This window comes from Macaca mulatta, chromosome 4, assembly GCF_049350105.2.
Source record: "Macaca mulatta isolate MMU2019108-1 chromosome 4, T2T-MMU8v2.0, whole genome shotgun sequence".
NCBI classification, from domain to species: domain Eukaryota; kingdom Metazoa; phylum Chordata; class Mammalia; order Primates; family Cercopithecidae; genus Macaca; species Macaca mulatta.
The window spans coordinates 102789047-102807115 of NC_133409.1; the positions used below are offsets into that span (position 1 = coordinate 102789047).

At 38.8% G+C, this 18069-nt stretch overlaps 1 protein-coding gene across 10 annotated transcripts in view; it reads left to right on the forward strand.

The window, feature by feature from the left end:
* UBE3D (ubiquitin protein ligase E3D) overlaps nt 1-18069 on the forward strand; it is a 179844-nt gene that overhangs the window by 17134 nt on the left and 144641 nt on the right. For all 10 annotated transcript variants that reach the window (XM_077999705.1, XM_002808392.4, XM_077999709.1 and 7 more), the window contains 2 exons: nt 3753-3984; nt 10323-10392. In XM_077999705.1, coding sequence (XP_077855831.1) covers nt 3753-3984; nt 10323-10392 — 302 coding nt within the window. The remainder of the gene's footprint in view (nt 1-3752; nt 3985-10322; nt 10393-18069) is intronic.

Below are 18069 nucleotides of genomic sequence, written 5' to 3' on the forward strand. Positions count from 1 at the left end.
CTTACAGATTAGGCACTTTCTTGCTCATGGTGTCTTATGTAGATGGTTATAGGATATATTATAGCTTTTATTCACATGATAATGTAGTCACACTAAGTTTAAAATATCATATTTTGTGTTAATGTGAGTTGTCTCCCAGATCTCTGTAAATCTTGGGGCAATTTTATTTCCCTGATCATGTAGGCGATTTTGCCATTGTTGTCTCTTGCACTGTATTGAGGGTTTGTTTATTGGCACTACATGCAATATGTCAGGAGACAAAAGATCTTAATGATGGAGAAAGTCCAGGAGCCTATTTAGGCCTAACTCCCTCCCACTCTAAACAGGCAATTTATTTGCCTTTTTCTTCTTCTGATTCTTCTTGGTAAAATTCAAATCTGACCTGTTATTCCGCTTAAAATTCTGTAATGCTTCCTACGCACCTGAGGTACCAAGTCCCTACCCCTTAGCGTGGCCTAGAACACCCCACACAGTTTGCCACCATCCTACCTGCCCAAGTGTCCTCTATGGCTGTTCTGCATTGCCAGGGCAGGGAATATATTCTAAGGAAAAAGTTTGGTTTTGGAGGCAGGAAGACCTGAACTAAGAACCTGCCATTACTGGTCACCTCTGATTCTGTGAACTTATGCAGATTACTTAACATTTCTGAGCCTCACTTTCCTCCTCTGTATAGGAAAATGATATTTCTTGTCTCACAAAGTTGTTGCGAGCATTAAATGAAATAAGGTGTGTTTAGTGCCCACCAAGGGTCTTCTTAAGTTACCTAAACATGTGGACTCACAAGGCTACCACAGTCCACATTCTTTGCCAGCTTGCCAGCAGGGCAGCATCAAGAATTCCTCTCAGCAGGGGCGCTGCATGTTTGCACAAGTGACAGCTCACATACCTTTCTGGGGACTGTCGTCTCCCAACACGGCGTAGTTCCAGGTACAAAGCATAAGCTCCACATCAGGGAGGAACGGGAGCTGCCGTGGCTCAGAAGAAGGCCTTCTGCCTTAAGCAGCCAGTATTTCTTGTAACAATTCTTGATATAGTTTGTAGGGTTCCCAAGAAGAGACTGCATTCAGGGAAGGCCAAAGTATCCTATCAGACATTTACAGCTCATTCATATTTCTTCCTGGTTCAGATGCAGTTTACCAACCAAGGATCATTTTTACCGTAAGCAGTGTTGCCTAGCAATATAGTCGATGCCTAAGATCTTACCTGGTTTCCAGGGTAACAGAGCTAGGTGGCTAAACCAAAGGTCAGATTCTCAAGCAGCAAGGAAAAAGGTTTGTTAACTCCTGAATTCCAGTGTGCAACAGATACAACCAGTGTGAAATGCTTCACACATTTTAGTTATCAAAATACACTAGTTCATTTCTTCAACAAATATTTAAGAGCTCATGCTATATGTTAGAAGCAATGTAAGACAGCAGAAATACAGTGGCAAAGTAAACATATATGGCATCTACCTTCATATTGTTTCTTCCATGATGCCCTTAATTCCTTTCATTGCCTGGAGAACTACTATTTATCCTTCAAAGGCCAGCTCAGATATTACCTCTTCTCTGAAGTCTATGTACAGTCTATTCCCATAGTACTTTGTATATATTGCCCTGAATTCATAGATTGGTCTTGGGGATCCATGAATCCCCTAAATTAATATGCAGATTTTGTGTGCTTGTAGAAATGTATGTTTGAGGAAAGAGGCTAACACTTTTCTTAAATATTCAAAGGGATCTGTACTGCTCCCCCTGGCGCCACACACTCCCCCACCCACTGCAAGAGTTTAGAACCATTACTCTGTTACGAGCATTTATAACATGTGCTTTTGTTATTTGTTTATAGGTCCATATTTCTTACTAGCACATGAGTACCTTAAGGGAGATGACTGTATGTGTTCATATTTTGTGCCAGTAGAATGCCTTATTCATGGTAGACTTATAGGAAGTGTATGTTGAAAGAATCACTTCTCAGTATGTTTAACAGGCTCAGCACCTTGATGATACCAGTGGTGCAGTGTATACTAATTTCAAAGGAAAAGTTCTTCCCTATGTTAAACTAAAATCAGCCTTTCTTGTTTCTAGCTTTGTCCTCTGCAGTTATAGATTGTGTACCCTCTTCTGAATTGTAATTGCCCTTTTATGTGACTCAGTTGATTGGGGAAATCAAAGGAAAATAGGGGGAATTGTTTAAAAAAAAAAGTAGCATTCACATCTTAAATATTTTTAACTTATAACATCTGAATGTACATTAATTTACTAGTGTTTGTGTTTTGTTAGGAGGAGGAACTTAGCAGATATCACCTTAACCAGGTCATCAAGATTAGCATCACTAAGTTGTGTTGATGTGATATACTCTCTGATATGATGTGATGAGAAGGGTACGTTTCACTTCTGTGAGATTCTTTCCCCAAATCCATACCACCAGCCTAATCTTGAGACGATATTAGACAAACTCAGATTGAAGAATATTCTGTAAAATACCTGATCTTTTCAAAAATCTCAAGTTTCTGAAAAATAAGGAAATATTGAGAAACTGTTACAGACCAGACGAGACTAGGGAGACATGATGACTAAATGCAAAGTATTATCATGAATTAGATCTTGGAACAGAAAAAAAGGATATTAGTGGAAAAACAGGTGAAATTCAAAGTGTGTAGTTTTGACAAATCTACCATGGTATCATAAAATAGTAACTTTAAGGCCAGTTGGGTGAAGTGTATATGGGAACTAATATATTACCTTTGTAAGTTTTCTGTAAATCTGAAAGTATTCCAAAATGAAAAGTTTATTAAAATATGGTAATAGAAATTATAGAAGAAAGTTGTTAGGTGATTTGACAGTTAAGACATGTAAACCAAAATAAAAGGCAGTAACACCAAAAAAATTTGTAACAGGTTAATAAACATAAGGCTAATAATCTTAATATATAACACATTTTTACAAATTAATAAGAACATAGTAATACGGACCCTGGAAAATAGTCACTAATCACAATTCACAGAAGAAACACAGTGGTCTATAAGTGGAAAAAGTAGATGAATCTCTCCAGTAATTTAAGAGTTGCCAATTAAAGCAGCATTGAAAATACTTTCACCTATTACTAATGCAGAAATGAAAAAATGATAGTATTCATTTATGAAAAGGGTGAGTGGAAGAATTATAGATTGGCACAGCCTTTCTGGAAAGAAATTCACCAAATAGGTGTTGGGTTTTAAAATATGCATACAATTTGTGCTTATCATCTCACACTTATATAAGATTCTTTTCAAGGAAAATAGATATGTTCATAAATATTCTAACAGGAACATTCATCACAGAGTTATTGATAATGAAAAACTCAAAATCTAAATATCTAACGGTTGAGGGAATGATCTCAAAAGTTTTGATTATGGAATAGAATATTGTGGACTAATTAGGATTCATCTAAATAAAACAACAAAAGCAAGATATAGTATGTTTAGTCACCATTCTCAAACTTTGTGATATGTACAGATATATCTTTTGAACGGATGGCAAAGAAATACACTGTCATGTTTAGTTACTTATATCTGGGTAGTGAGATAAAAGGATGATTTTTCCTTGTTTATACCTCCTTGCATTTTCAAAATTAGTTATAGTGAGTATATATTACTTTTATAATTGAGGAAAAATTAGCATTGCAAGCCTTGTGGTTAATGAGTTTCTTTCATCTTTTATGCTCATTTAATTAAGAGAATGTTAGTTCCATTTTGTTCTGTTAAAAATGATTTTTCCTCTTTCCACTAGGAAGCTCCTCAGGGTGCTCCCACTGCCGAGTGAGAACTGGGAAGCTCTAGTTGGAGAATGGTGTTGTCATCCTGACCCCTTTGCTAATAAACCACTTCATCCGCAAGAGAATGACTGTTTTATTGGAGACTCTTTCTTCTTGGTGAATTTAAGAACCAGTTTGTGGCAGCCAAGACCTGAACTTTCCCCAGTGGAGATGTGCTGTGTTTCTTCTGACAACCATTGTAAATTGGTAAAATATCATTTCAAACTAAATGCTAATTTAGAGGTTGTCTTAGATACTGGTTTCTTCAATCTTTTCCTAATTAAGGCCTTGTTACATGGACTGCTGTAAAGGCCAAAATTCATTATTTTCAACTGTCATCACTATCTCTGCTTTATCAAAACAGGAAGAGCATATGGCTTTAAACTAAAACAGCCACAGGGACCTGGAAGAATAAGGAGAGGAAGACCTCTGCAGTCACAGAATTGGGAGTGCTACCATTTTACAAACAAAATGCCCTCCTTTCTTGTTCTTAGGACAATATTGCATAATTTGTGTGCATTTTATCCTAAGTAGTCTGATTTAAGTTAAAATGTTCTGTTGCTCCAGGATATCTACTATACTATTAGGCTGAGGTATTTTACTATTTCTGCCCACAGTCTAGACTTCTGCTGAAGTCATAAATGCAGATGTCATCAAGTAAAAAGAGGAATGGAGGAGCCCAGAAATGGAGATAAAGCTTGTGTTGCAGGGTCTGAATTGGTGCTTGACAGTGTGAGGTCAGGTAGTTCTTGCTGCGTAGGTTACTTTGGGAAGAAGGCAATTTTCTCTCACTGCAGAGAACACGTTTTACTTTATTTTAAAAGAAAATCAATGTCATTGGCTTAGCCCTGTGAGAAATCATTCCACTGATGGCCAGTCAGTACAGATGTTATTTAAAAAGTAAAGAAAATCATTGCCAGAGAAGCATTTTAACATCTGATTATTGGTGGGAACGAAAACATTGTATTTTAAATTTCATTCAGAACTCATTTAATTTTTGTAATCAGAACTGAAACTGAGCGACTGCAGGAAATATGCAGTAGATGGGCAGCTCTTAGGTTGTAAATTAGTTTATAGAACTATTCTGAGGGAGACGAAGGAAATTCGTCGAATGTGGACGTTAAGTTGTTGTCAAAGAAAATTATTTAAGTGCCTCATCTTACACTGTAAACAGAAATCCCTTAATCTAAATATGGTTCACTTTGGTGAAATGTGGTACTTTACATTTTATATTTTAAAAGGTAAATAGTAAGTTAATATACATTTATGTTATATTTAATATGATTAATTAAATTTGTATTTTAATCTAAATATATACTAATACTTTATGTGTTTTAAATTTCGTCTTTATGATTAAGCTATACATTTTAAAAATATTTGGAAGTTGTGAGCAGAAAAGTAGTAAAGATTAAATGAGAGAAGCCATGTTTCCCTTTTTAAATAAACTCAGCACTCTGTGCTGAAATATATTCTTCACATTTACATCTTTATCAGTTATGTGATGCAATTTACAAGAATTTCTCTTCATAGTAAACAGCTATCTTATCCATTAAAGAAAGACCCATCGTATTTTTAGACATTACAGTTTTAGTATCAAGGAGACTGTGGGAAATTCTGTACTATCATGACAAGCTGCTGTTGAAAAGATTTTCTTCAAGTTAGCCTAGATGAAAGTCCCTCTTTAATTGTATATTGTAGCAGTCCAAAGAGTGTGCCTGTGACCAAAATAGAAGCGTAAATTTGGAGGGACTGGGTAAACAGTGCTCTCAAGGCTCCTGTGGGAACAAGGCTGTTCTGTGCTATTGAAAACCTATTTCTCCTATCACCCAGTCTAGCCATCTAGCAGGGTTTTGAAATGCCACATAGTAACAAAGCATCCTAATGGTATCTCTTGGGAAACATTTTTTTGGTGAGACAATATCAAGGGTCCTTAGAAATTGAGACAACACAAAGGGAAACTAAAAGGGAGGACACAAGGCTAATCCACCTCTCTGAGCAGTCCTGCCCTGTGTCAGATATATTGACTTAATTAGTCCACAACAATGTCTGTCTTTGAGGTTTGCTCTGTAGAGTTCCCACACTGTTAGGCTGCTTCATTACACAACTTACCTTATTATTTCCTTCAAGGATAGGTGAAGAAAAATGCATTACAAACAGAGATTCTCTTTAAACAAAATTTATGTGTTATATGTTTAATTAAAAAGATCTGCTTTTAAAAACAGCACAAACAAACGTGAAGCCCAACACTGTTTCTTTTCTTCCATAGCTTTTTAGAGTTTATAGTACTTTATTTGAGCCTTTGTCATTGCAGCAGTATCTACTTTTTTTAAAAAAGATACCTGCTGGAGATTTCCCTATTCATGTATTCATTTATCATCTCTCTTGTTCTATTTTGTGCCCACCCACATAATACAAATTTCGCATCTTGGGCCGGGCATGGTAGCTTATGCCTGTAATCCCAGCACTTTGCGAGGCTGAGGCGGGTGGATCACAAGGTCAGGAGATCGAGACCATCCTGGCCAACATGGTAAAACCCCATCTCTACTAAACTACAAAAAAATTAGCGAGGCATGGTGGCGGGGGCCTGTAGTCCCAGCTACTCAGGAGGCTGAGGCAGGAGAATCTCTTGAACCCAAGAGGCAGAGGTTGCAGTGAGCCAAGATTACACCGCTGCACTCCAGCCTGGTGACAGAGCGAGACACCATCTCAAAAAAAAAAAAAAAAATTGTATCTTATAATAATGGGATGATAAAGATGGCATTTCTTCCTTTTATAAGATTCAAAATATTATTCAAGACTTCACTGTATTTTTTAAAGAACAAATAAAATTGATCTTTGATTACATTAATATTACTGCTAGCAAGGATGACTAACATCTTTATCTTTTTTTCTTTCTTGGAGTACTTAGTAATAATTAGTTGATTTTGGTAATTTGTTTTGTTAAATCCATAAGTGGGTCTTTTTTGTTTTCTTAGAAAAATGTGTTGTCAAACTCTGTAAGTATTCACAATTATAAAAAGAATAGTATTGTGAATTTCAATATGGATTCATCATACTAGTATGCTTCATCTGCTCTTTTTTTTCCTGAAGTGCTTTAAAACAGTCTTGTCATTTTATCCCTATGTGTAAAATTAGGGATTTTAAAAATGTAGCCACACTGTCATCACACCTGATAAAATTAACAATTATTCCTTAATGATACAATACCAGGCCATATACAGATTTTATCAATTGTCTTAAAAGTATCTTTTAGTGGCCGGGCGCGGTGGCTCATGTAATCCCAGCACTTTGGGAGGCCGAGACGGGCGGATCATGAGGTCAGGAGATCGAGACCATCCTGGCTAACGCGGTGAAACCCCATCTCTACTAAAAATACAAAAAAAAAAAAAACTAGCCGGGCAAGGTGGCGGGCGCCTGTAGTCCCAGCTACTCGGGAGGCTGAGGCAGGAGAATGGCGTAAACCCGGGAGGCGGAGCTTGCAGTGATCTGAGATCCGGCCACTACACTCCAGCCTGGGCGGCAGAGCGAGACTCCCTCTCAAAAAAAAAAAAAAAAAAAAGTATCTTTTACTATAGGTTTGTTTGAATCCAGATCCACACATGTGATTGAGATAATTTGGTTGTTGTTGATCTGATTTTTAAATCCTGATTACCTATGTCTGATAAGGGTAGAATCTTATTTTAAAAACAAGCAAACAAAAAATACTTCTCCTGCCCCCTTGAAAGACAAGGTGAGATGTTCTGTGATAGCCGTTACGAATGAAGTACATATCAGAGCACTTGAAAAAAAAATTTCTGCTTCAAATAAAAAAATTCTTTATTCTCAAGCCTTGCTATTACAATACCAATATTAGTTTTTAGTAAAGCCCTTAGTTTTTGGTAACATTTAATGAGTATGATCAGATTTAACTTGTACAAAATAGTACTCTTTAAAAAATATTTTTAATATCAACTTGGAGCCATACGGGTGTATGTCTTACTGTAAGAAAGCATTAAACTGCCAGAATGGCACCCTTTGTAGACCATGCTGGCTGAGTTCTCTTCTAACTGGACCTGAATAAATTGGCACCTTCCTAGGTTTCTGTGTCTGTCTCTTACCTCTCATGGGAATGACCCCATCCAGTTTCCCACCGGGGTCAGGCTCTGAGACCTGCCATTTGTGATGTGCCTGATAAGGATGTCATGCAATGGCCAGAGATGGCACACTGTGGGGCCCACTTTGGGAGTGTGCCTGGATCAAAGTTTCAGCCAGGACTGAACTGACTTACGAAGTTCACGTGTGCTTTTGTTTCCTCGGCAGAGACTTTTGAGAAAGGCTGCAGAATCTGTCCAAATACTGCCGCTAGACCAGGAAAAATGGAATAAGTGTTTATGTTACTGAAGGTTAATTCAGTGTAGGAAGGGATTCATCTCAAAAGTTTCTAAATAGAAGAGCTGTGGGCATTTATGGATTTTTTACTAGTTGCATGTGTTTGAGGCTGGGGGAAAGAATAGGCCATAGAGGAAGACCCCAATATGAATTGTGCTGTTGCTCTTGACTTTGACCTCTAATTGAATATATATGTGTGTGTGTGTGTGTGTATATATATGTGTGTGTGTGTGTGTATATATGTGTGTGTGTGTGTGTGTGTGTGTGTGTATAGACAGAGTCTTGCTCTGTCGCCCAGGCTGGAGTGCAGTGGCACAATCTCGGCTCACTGAAACCTTCCCCTCCCAGGTTCCTGTGATTCTCCTGCCTCAGCCTCCTGAGTAGCTGGGATTACAGGTGCATGCCACCACACCCAGCTAATTTTTATATTTTTAGTAGAGACGGAGTTTTCACCACTTTGGTCAGGCTGGTCTCAAACTCCTGACCTCATGATCTACCTACCTTAGCCTCCCAAAGTGCTGGGATTACAGGCGTGAGCCACTGCGCCCAGCCAGTGAATGTATTTTTTTACATCAAGATCTGATAACACACACACACACACTCATGCACACACACACACAAACACCTCAAATAAAAGTTTCTTGAAGCAGTACTTACTCAGTGTTTGAAGCACTGTCATATTTTCTGTTCTATTGTATTTCATTTTTTAAAAACACAGTAGACCTGGTGCAATGACTCATACCTATAATCCCAGCATTTTGGAAGGCCAAGGTGGGTGGATCATGAGCTCGGGAGTTCAAGACCAGCCTGGCCAAGATGGTGAAACCATCTCTACTAAAACTACAAAAATTAGCCAGGCATGGTGGCAGGTGCCTATAATCCCAGCTACTAGGGAGGCTGGGGCAGAGAATTTCTTGAACCCAGGAGGCGGAGATTGCAGTTAGCCAAGGTCACACCACTGCACTCCAGCCTGGGCAACGGAGCAAGACTCCATCTCAAAACAAAACAAAATAAAATAGACAAAAAAAACCCAAAGCACAGTAATCCACTGAATTGGTTCCATGAATTGGTTCCCACTAATGGAGTGCATGAGCTGTAATTTGGAAAACACTTAGCATAGTGTTCAGAAGCCTTAGCATCAGAAAGACCCAGATTCAAACATCAACTGTCAGTTACTAGCAGCACGTCCATGGAACTCAGTTTAAATGTACTTTTTATGCAACTTTTTAGGAAATTATTTATGCCAAGGAAAAAATACTCAAATGTATATTAATCAGTTAAATTTTTTTTCCTTAGATTAAATACACATATTATCCCACAACAGAAGTCACTGCCCTTCCTTACTTCAGCCTACACCTATTCTGTAATTTCCCAGGAAAGGTACCCTGGTGTGTTCAGAGCTGCAGAACCTCCTTTTCCCTGCCCACTTTATATGGCTTCTGCCTTGTTGCCGTATATCTGGACGAGAGGAATGTTGTATGGTTTTAACAAAGGTATAATTATGGATGTGAAAAGGCATATTCTTTGTTTATTGATTAGGCAAATGCTAGTTATTTTAATCTATGTCTCAAATAATGAATTTGGATTTTTGAAGGTTAGGATTGTTTCAGGAATTGTCCCAGAGCACTACCTGTCTTTCCAGTTACCGTGCCGATCCTAAGTGGAAAAAATGGAAGTATATGAACAGAATATATATTGTTAACTTTTCACTTATTGTAGTTAAGGATTATAGGTTACTTTTACGTAAATTACACTGGACTAGGAATCAAAATAGTGTGAGTTCAAGTTCTGATTCTTCTGTGTTCTATACGCATGAGTTGAGGCAAGTCATCAACCCGGTCTTTGTTGCCCACCAGCCTGTTCTAAGTTATAAGGCTATTTGCAAGTGCTTTTTAGAAATGTAAGGTACCACTTAATTCAAATTATTTGGCAACTTTTGGATTATCAAGAAGTGGCTAGTTTTGGAAAAGTGAATCTGTGCTTTATTGTTTCTTAAGACTTGAAAAATTATCTCTGTGCATGTGAATTATGCATACAAACTAAATGTATTCCCAGTATTTAGTAGAGGGCAGAATAAAATGTAAAGTTCAATGTATACTCTGGGGACTATGTTAAAATTATATATTCCTTTTAAGAAAAGCTGAATGACATTTAAATGACATTTTTCTGTTCTACAGGAACCAAAGGCAAATACCAAAGTAATTTGTAAGCGTTGCAAGGTAATGTTGGGAGAGACCGTGTCATCAGGTAAGAATTTCATAACAAGAAGCCAAAATGATTGGCTTCTTGTTTAAAAGCCAGAATGATATTTTATAGTAAATATATAGGAAAGATAGATGATTAATATATGCTGTAGAATTGGTGCTTTTCAAAATAGACCCCAACTAACATATCATCCAATATACCAAGAAGTTTGTATATTTTGACCTTCATAAGTACAGAGTATTGAATTTTAAGTATTAAGAACTTGAGTCATTTTCAGTGTTTCATAGCCTCTTTGTAGATATAAAGCAATAGTATAAAGTTTGTACTTAGGTCTATTTTAAAGAAAATTGGAGCTTTTCTCTCTTTCTTTCTCTCTCTCTTTCTTTCATCTTTTTTTTTTTTTTTTCATTTTATCTTCCTGGTAACTCACAAAACAGAGCTTTTTTCTTAACAAAACTCCTCAGTCAGAAGAATTGGTGCCCAGAGATGGAGGAGTTGTTTTTCTTGGCTGCCATCTGGCTTGGGGCTGTATTTTGGGGCTGGGGATGGAAGACGACCTGTTGAAATGGAAGAAAAAACATTCTGAGTTTTGTACTTTGTCCCTTATTCTTTTTGTTTCCCAGTAACGTTGATTATATTTTATGTAAATTCTGTTATACTACTTAAAAATATTATACTGAAAATCCTGATAATTAAAATGCATTGCAATTTAAAGATATGGTTTACAGTGTCTAGAGAGCTGCAACATGCTGTGTCAGCTTGTGGAGGATGAATAATTACTTTTAATACAATTAATTAGAAGACGTGATTTACATGAAGCAATTGTACTTAAGAGAAGGCAGATGATGATTTTTTGTTTGTTTGTTTACTTGTTTGTTTAATCATCAAAATCTTATAAATAGTTACTTGTTCATGGTGAGCCAGAAAGGAAAAATGAGTTAGTAAATGATACCATCCTTAACGTCATTTTTGGAAAATGAAAGCAAGCTCCTGAAGCAATACCTTAGAAAATGTTAAGCCTTCTGGTTAAATAAGGTGAATTGATTTTTAAATTATTTTCTCCCTGAAGTCCTGTTAAAATGTCAGTTAAGGAATGAAAAGATGTATATCAACAAAGGCAAAGAAATGGAGAAGGTATGACAATGACATAAACAAGAGATGTAAACAAACTTTTTTGGAACACAGTTGGCAGCCTGGAGGGAGCTGCAGCTTTGGTGTCTGTAGATCATTTGAATAAGGAGTGGGCCAATAATCTCTGTAGAGCCCCAAAACAGGTCAGAATTTGGTGGCAGCAGGTAACAGGGAAGGCAGTCTGAGGCAAGAAGCTGGAAGCAGGATGATTATTTCAAAGTGTATATATAGAGCTACTAGACTTCTAGGTTTCCCACTTCATTTTCAACTTGCTTCAAGGTTGGAGATTGGAAGACCTCTCCTATACCCTTTTTTTTGAATAATGGAAGAATACCAACTAGAGAAAAGATTTGTAGACACTAATTCTTCAGTAACATTCAACCAAAAATGAGGTAACATCGATGTTCAACAAAAATGAGGTTAAGCTGAGCACAGTGGTACATGCCTGTAGTCCCAGCTACTTGGGAGTCTGAGGCAGGAGGGTCACTTGAGCCCAGGAGTTCGAGGCTGTAGTGCACTATTATTGCACCTATGAATAACCACTGCACTTCAGCCTGAAGAACATAGGGAGACTCCATCTCTTTAAAAAAAAGAGCTTATATTCATTCATCCTGCTGTCAACAAACCTTGTACCTATACCCAAGAACTTTCTCTCAGCATTTCACTGCCTTACACTAAAATTGAAATGAATTGAGACTCACCAAATATTTGAGGAAATCTCCAACAAAAAAAAAAAACCAAGGCAATTAAATGATTAAGCAAGCAAATTAAAAGCACTGAGAAGAAACACATTATGTATGCAGCAGAAGAAAATCTTTAAAAAAAATAAAATGCCCTTGAAGAAATAAATATTGCTTCCATAATTCAGAGAATGTGGAATTTAAAAATATAATAGCTTCAGAAAAAAAAATTAATGAATTGGAAGATAAAAGTAAAGAATTAGGCCAGAAATTAAAACCAAAAGACAGAGATTGAAAATTAAAGAAGAGGCCGGGCACAGAGGCTCACACCTGTAATCTCAGCACTTTGGGTGGCCAAGATGGGCAGATCACCTGAGGTCAGGAGCTCAAGACCAGCCTGGCCAATATGGTGAAACCTCGTCTCTACCAAAAATACAAAAATTAGCCAGGTGTGGTGAAGTGCGCCTGTAATCCCAGCTACTAGGGAGGCTGAGGCAGGAGAATCACTTGAACCTGGGAGGCGAAGGTTACGGTGAGCTAAGATCGTGCCACTGCACTGCAGCCTGAGCAACAGGGCAAGTCTCCATCTCAAAAAAAAAAAAAGAAAGAAAGAAAATTAAAATTAAAGAATTACAAAACATATATAATCAGTTAAGTTTCCTGAAGGTAGAGACATTGTCTATCTTGTCTATCAGTATGATCTCAGCACTTAGTGTAACGTCTGGCACATAGTGAGTACCCAGTAAGTATCTGTGAAATGAATAAGTAAATTGAGCCTTTCAGGACAACCAACATCTAGCTTATAGAAATTCTAGAAAGAGAGAATAGAGACAACAGAATGTAGGAAATTATCCAATAACAAAAATACCAAAAATACAAGACTATTTTCCAGAGCTAGGACTTCAGTTTCTTGACTGAAAGGGTCCACTAAGTACCCGCTGTAATTAGTAGAGGAATAGCAAGGAAGCCACCTCAGGCCACAGCAATGAGTAATTTCAGAACACCAAAGATGAAGTTTCCAGAGGGAAAAAGGCAGTTAATATAAGACAGATTAAGAATTAGAATAGCATTGAACGTCTTAACACCAGAGCTGAAAGCCAGAAAACAGTGAAGCAGTGCCTTCATAATTTGAAAGGAAAAAGATTTTCAGCCCAGAATTCTGTACACAGTCAAGCTGTCAGTCAAATATGAAAATAATAAAAGCCATTTTGCAAATAACAAAGTCTCAAAACACAATTCTCAAAGGTTTATTTTTCTTAGTAATTCACCATAAAATATAAATCACCAAAACTAGAGATTCAATCTAGGAAGAGATGACATGGAATTGGGTAACAAGGTGTACAATAAAGGAAAGCAGGATAAGGAAGTCCCAGGGTAAGGAGTGGGCAGCAGGCCTAGAGAATAGCAGCCTAGATTGAAGCAAATGGGAGAGAAGATTGCAATAGAGTTTTTTTTTTTTTTTTTGAGACATAGTCTCACTCTGTTGCCTAGACTGGAGTCCAGTGGCATGATCATGGCTCATGGCAGCCTCAACCTCCCGGGCTCAAGTGATCCTCCCACCTCAGCCTCCCAAGTAGCTCGGACCACAGGTGCATACCACCATGTCTGACTAATTTTTAATTTTTTGTAGAAGTGGGGTCTCCCTATGTTGCCTAGGCTGATCTTAAACTCCAGGACTCAAGTGATCCTCCTGCCTCAGCCTTCCAAGTGCTGGGATTACAAGCATGAGCCAACATACATGGTTGATTTTTTTTTTTTTTTTTTTTTTAGTTATAAAGTGGAATTGATAAATTTTTTGATTTGTTTGACCACATGTGTTTTAGTTCATTTTCACACTGTTGTAAATAACTACTTGAGACGGGGTAATTTGTAAAGAAAAGAGGTTTAATTGACTCACAGTTCTACATGGCTTGGAAGTCTCAGGAATCTTACCGTCATGGCAGAAGGCAAAGAAGAAGCAAGAACCTTCTTCACAAGGGGGCAGGAGAGAGAGAGCAGGGAACTGCCACACACTTTTAAACCATCAGATCTTGTGAGAACTCTATCATGAGACTGGTGAGATGGTGCTAAACCATTAGAAACCACTCCCATGATCCAATCACTTCCCACCAGGCCCCAACTTTAACACGTGGAGATTACAACTTGACATGAGATTTGAGTGGGGACACAGAGCCAAACCATATCAACATGTGACAGATAATCTCGAGACAAACCATTTAATTATATGGAAAGAATTAGCTAAAAGGTGATTGAAGCAGTTAGTCACTGCAGGAAGGAAAAAAGAAAGGTTGAACAAGAAAAGAAACATCTCCATTGTAGTATTATGGTAATAATAATGTAAACACTGAATATTTACTTTACTAAACATTGTAGTGTGATACAAAAGTGTATTAGAAGGTCAATATGTGTGAGTTTGTGTGTGGGGTGGTATAAGAGATCTATACCTACATCTGTTCTAAAAGTAAATCACTAGGATTCCACTTCCCAAAATAGTGTCATGAAGAGAATGGGCAACTTTATTCTGTAGCAAACATGTACAAAACTGGACAATTTAAAAAATTAATAACCATATTAGGGCACTAGAAAATGAACAAAAGTGAAACAACAGTTTTAGAACTATTTAAGTAATGAAAACTGCTACTGGGAAAGAATAGCAAGTTTGTAATTTTTTTTTGTCTGGGGAGGCAGACGGACCTTGCCACTTTATATCTTCCCAACTCAGGCAGGAAAAGCCCACAGCTTTACTGTCTATACATGGTGGGTTTGGTTTAGGGCAGGTGGTGGAGAAAGCAGAAATTCTAAGGAGGATATTTTGGAAGCAAAGTGATTGTATTAGTCCATTCTCACATTGCTATAAAGAAATACCAAGACTGGGTAATTTATAAAGAAAATAGGTTTAATTGGCTTATGGTACTGCAGGCTGTACAGGAAGCATAGCAGCTTCTGGTTTTGGGGAGGCCTCAGGAAACTTACAATCATGGCACAAAACAGAGGAGGAGTGAGGCATCTCACATAGTGGAAGCAGTAGCAAGAGAGAATGAGGGGAGGTGCTACACACTTTTAAACAAGTAGATCTTGTAAGAAGTCACTCACTCACCATCACAAGTACAGCACCAAGGTGATGGTGCTAAACCATTCATGAAGGACCCACTGCCATAATCCGGTCACTTCCCATCAGGTCCCACCTCCAACATTAGGGATTACAATACAGCAGGAGATTTGGGTGGGGACACAGATCCAAACCATATCAGAGATATAGTTCTGATGTTTGTCTCCTTTAAATCTCATAAAATAATAAAATAATAATAAAATGTAATTCCCAATTTAAAATAATACAATGTAATCCCCAATTTTTGAGGTAGGGTGTGGTGGGAGGTGTTTGCGTAATGGGGCAGATCCCTCATGAATGTCTTTTTGCTGTCCTCATGATAGTGAGTGAATGCTTATGAGATCTGGTTATTTAAAAGTGTGTGGCACCTCTCTCCTCTCTCTCTCATCCCTGCTTTCACCATGTGAGACACCTTGCTCCTTCTTTGCCTTCCACCATGATTGTCAGGTTCCCAAGGTCCTTACCAGAAGCCAAGCAAATGCTGGAGGCTTGCCTGTACAGCCTGGAGAGCCATGAGACAATGAAACTGTATTAGTCTGTTCTCATGCTGTTAATAAACACATACCCAAGACTGGGTAATTTATAAAGAAAAAGGTTTAATTGACTCACAGTATCACATGGCTGGGAAGGCCTCACAATCATGGCAAAAGGTGAAGGGGGACAAAGACACGTTTTACATGGCGTTAGGCAACAGAGAGTGTGCAGGGGTACTGCCCTTTATAAAACCATCGTATCTTGTGAGACTTACTATCACAAGAACAGGACAGGAAAACCCCGCCCCCATGATTCAGTGAATTCCCACTGGGTCCCTCCCATGACACATGGGGATTATGGGAACAACAATTCAAGATGATATTTGGGTGGGGACACAGCCAAACCGTATCATTCTGTCCCTGGCTACTCCCAAATCTGATGTCCTCACATTTCAAAACCAATCATGCCTTCCCAACAGTCCCCAGAGTCTTAACTCATTTCAGCATTAACTGAAAAGTCCAAGTCCAAAGTCTCATCAGAGACAAGGCAAATCCCTTCCACCTATGAGACTGTAAAATCAAAAACAAGTTAGGTACTTCCTAGATAAAATGGGGGTACAGGCATTGGGTACATGCACCCACTCCAAATGGAAGAAATTGGCCAAATCAAAGGGGCTAAAGGTCCCATGCAAATCTGAAATCTAGCAAAGCAGTCAAACCTTAAAGCTCCAAAATGATCTCTTTTGACTTCATGTCTCACATCCAGGTTATGCTGATGCAAGAGGTGGGCTCCCATGGCCTTGAACAGCTCTGGCCCTGTGGTTTTGCAGGATACATCCCCACCCAGCTTCTTTCATGTACTGTTTTTGAGTTACTGTGGCTTTTCTAGGCATATGGTGTAAGCCTTCTGTGTATCTGTTATTCTGGGGTCTAGAGGATGGTGGCCCTCTTCTCACAGCTCTGCCAGGCAGTGCCACAGTGGGAACTCTATGTGGGAGCTCCCACCCCACCTTTCCCTTCTGCACTGCCCTAACAGAGGTTCTCCATGAGGGCTGCAGCCCTGCAGCACACCTCTGCCTGGACATCCAGGTATTTCCATACAGTCTCAGAAATCTTGGTGGAGATTCCCAAACCTCAACTCTTGACTTCTGTGCACCCACAGGCTTAACACCACATGGAAGTTGCCAAGGCTTGAGGCTTGTAACCTCTGAAGCCTGGGCCCAAGCTCTACCTTGGCCCCTTTTAGCCATGGCTAGAGTGACTGGGACACAGGGCACCAAGTCCCTAGGCTGTGCACAACAGGAAACCATTTTTTCCTTCTAGGCCTCCAGGCCTGTGATGGGAGGAGCTGCTGCAAAGGTCTCTGACATGCCCTGGAGTCACTTTCCCCATTGTCTTAGTGGTTAACATTTGGTTTCTTGTTACTTGTGCAGATTTCTGCAGCAGTAGAAATTCAAGCAGGCTTGAATGCAAGGCCCCATGGAAGTCCGAAATCCAGCAAAGCAGTCAAATCTTAAAACTCCAAAATGATCTCCTTTGACTTCATGTCTCACATCTAGATCACACTGATACAAGTGGCTTGAATTTCTCCTTTGACTTTGTGTCTCACATCCAGGTCATGCTGATGCAAGATTCAAGCAGGCTGGAATTTCCCCCCAGAAAATGGGTTTTTCTTTTCTACCTAATCGTCCAGCTACAAATTTTCCAAACTTTTATGCTCTGTCACCACTTGAATGCTTTGCTGGTTAGAAATTTCTTCCGCCAGGCTGGGTATAGTGGCTCATGCCTGTAATCCCAACACTTTGGGAGGCCAAGGCCGGTAGATCACTTGAGGTCAGGAGTTCAAGACCAGCCTAGTCAACATGGTGAAACCCCTGTCTCTACCAAAAAATACAAATATTAGCCAGGCGTATTGGTGCATGCCTGTAGTTCCAGCTACTTGGGAGGCTGAGGCATGAGAATCACTTGAATTTGGGAGGCAGAGGTTGCAGTGAGCTGATATTATACCACTGCACTCCAGCCTGAGCAACAGAGTGAGAACCGGTTTCAAAAAAAAGAGGAAGAAATTTCTTCCACCAGATACCCTAAGTTATCTCTCACAAGTTCAAAATTCCACAGATGTCTAGGGCAGGGACAAAATGCTGCCAGTTTCTTTCCTAAAGCATAACAAGAGTCACCCTTGCTCCAGTTCCCAACAAATTCCTCATCTCTCTCTGAGACCACCTCAGCCTGAACTTCATTGTCCGTATCCCTATCAGCATTTTGGTCAAAACCATTCAACAATTCTCTAGGAAGGTTCAAATTTTCCCCCATTTTCTTATCTTCT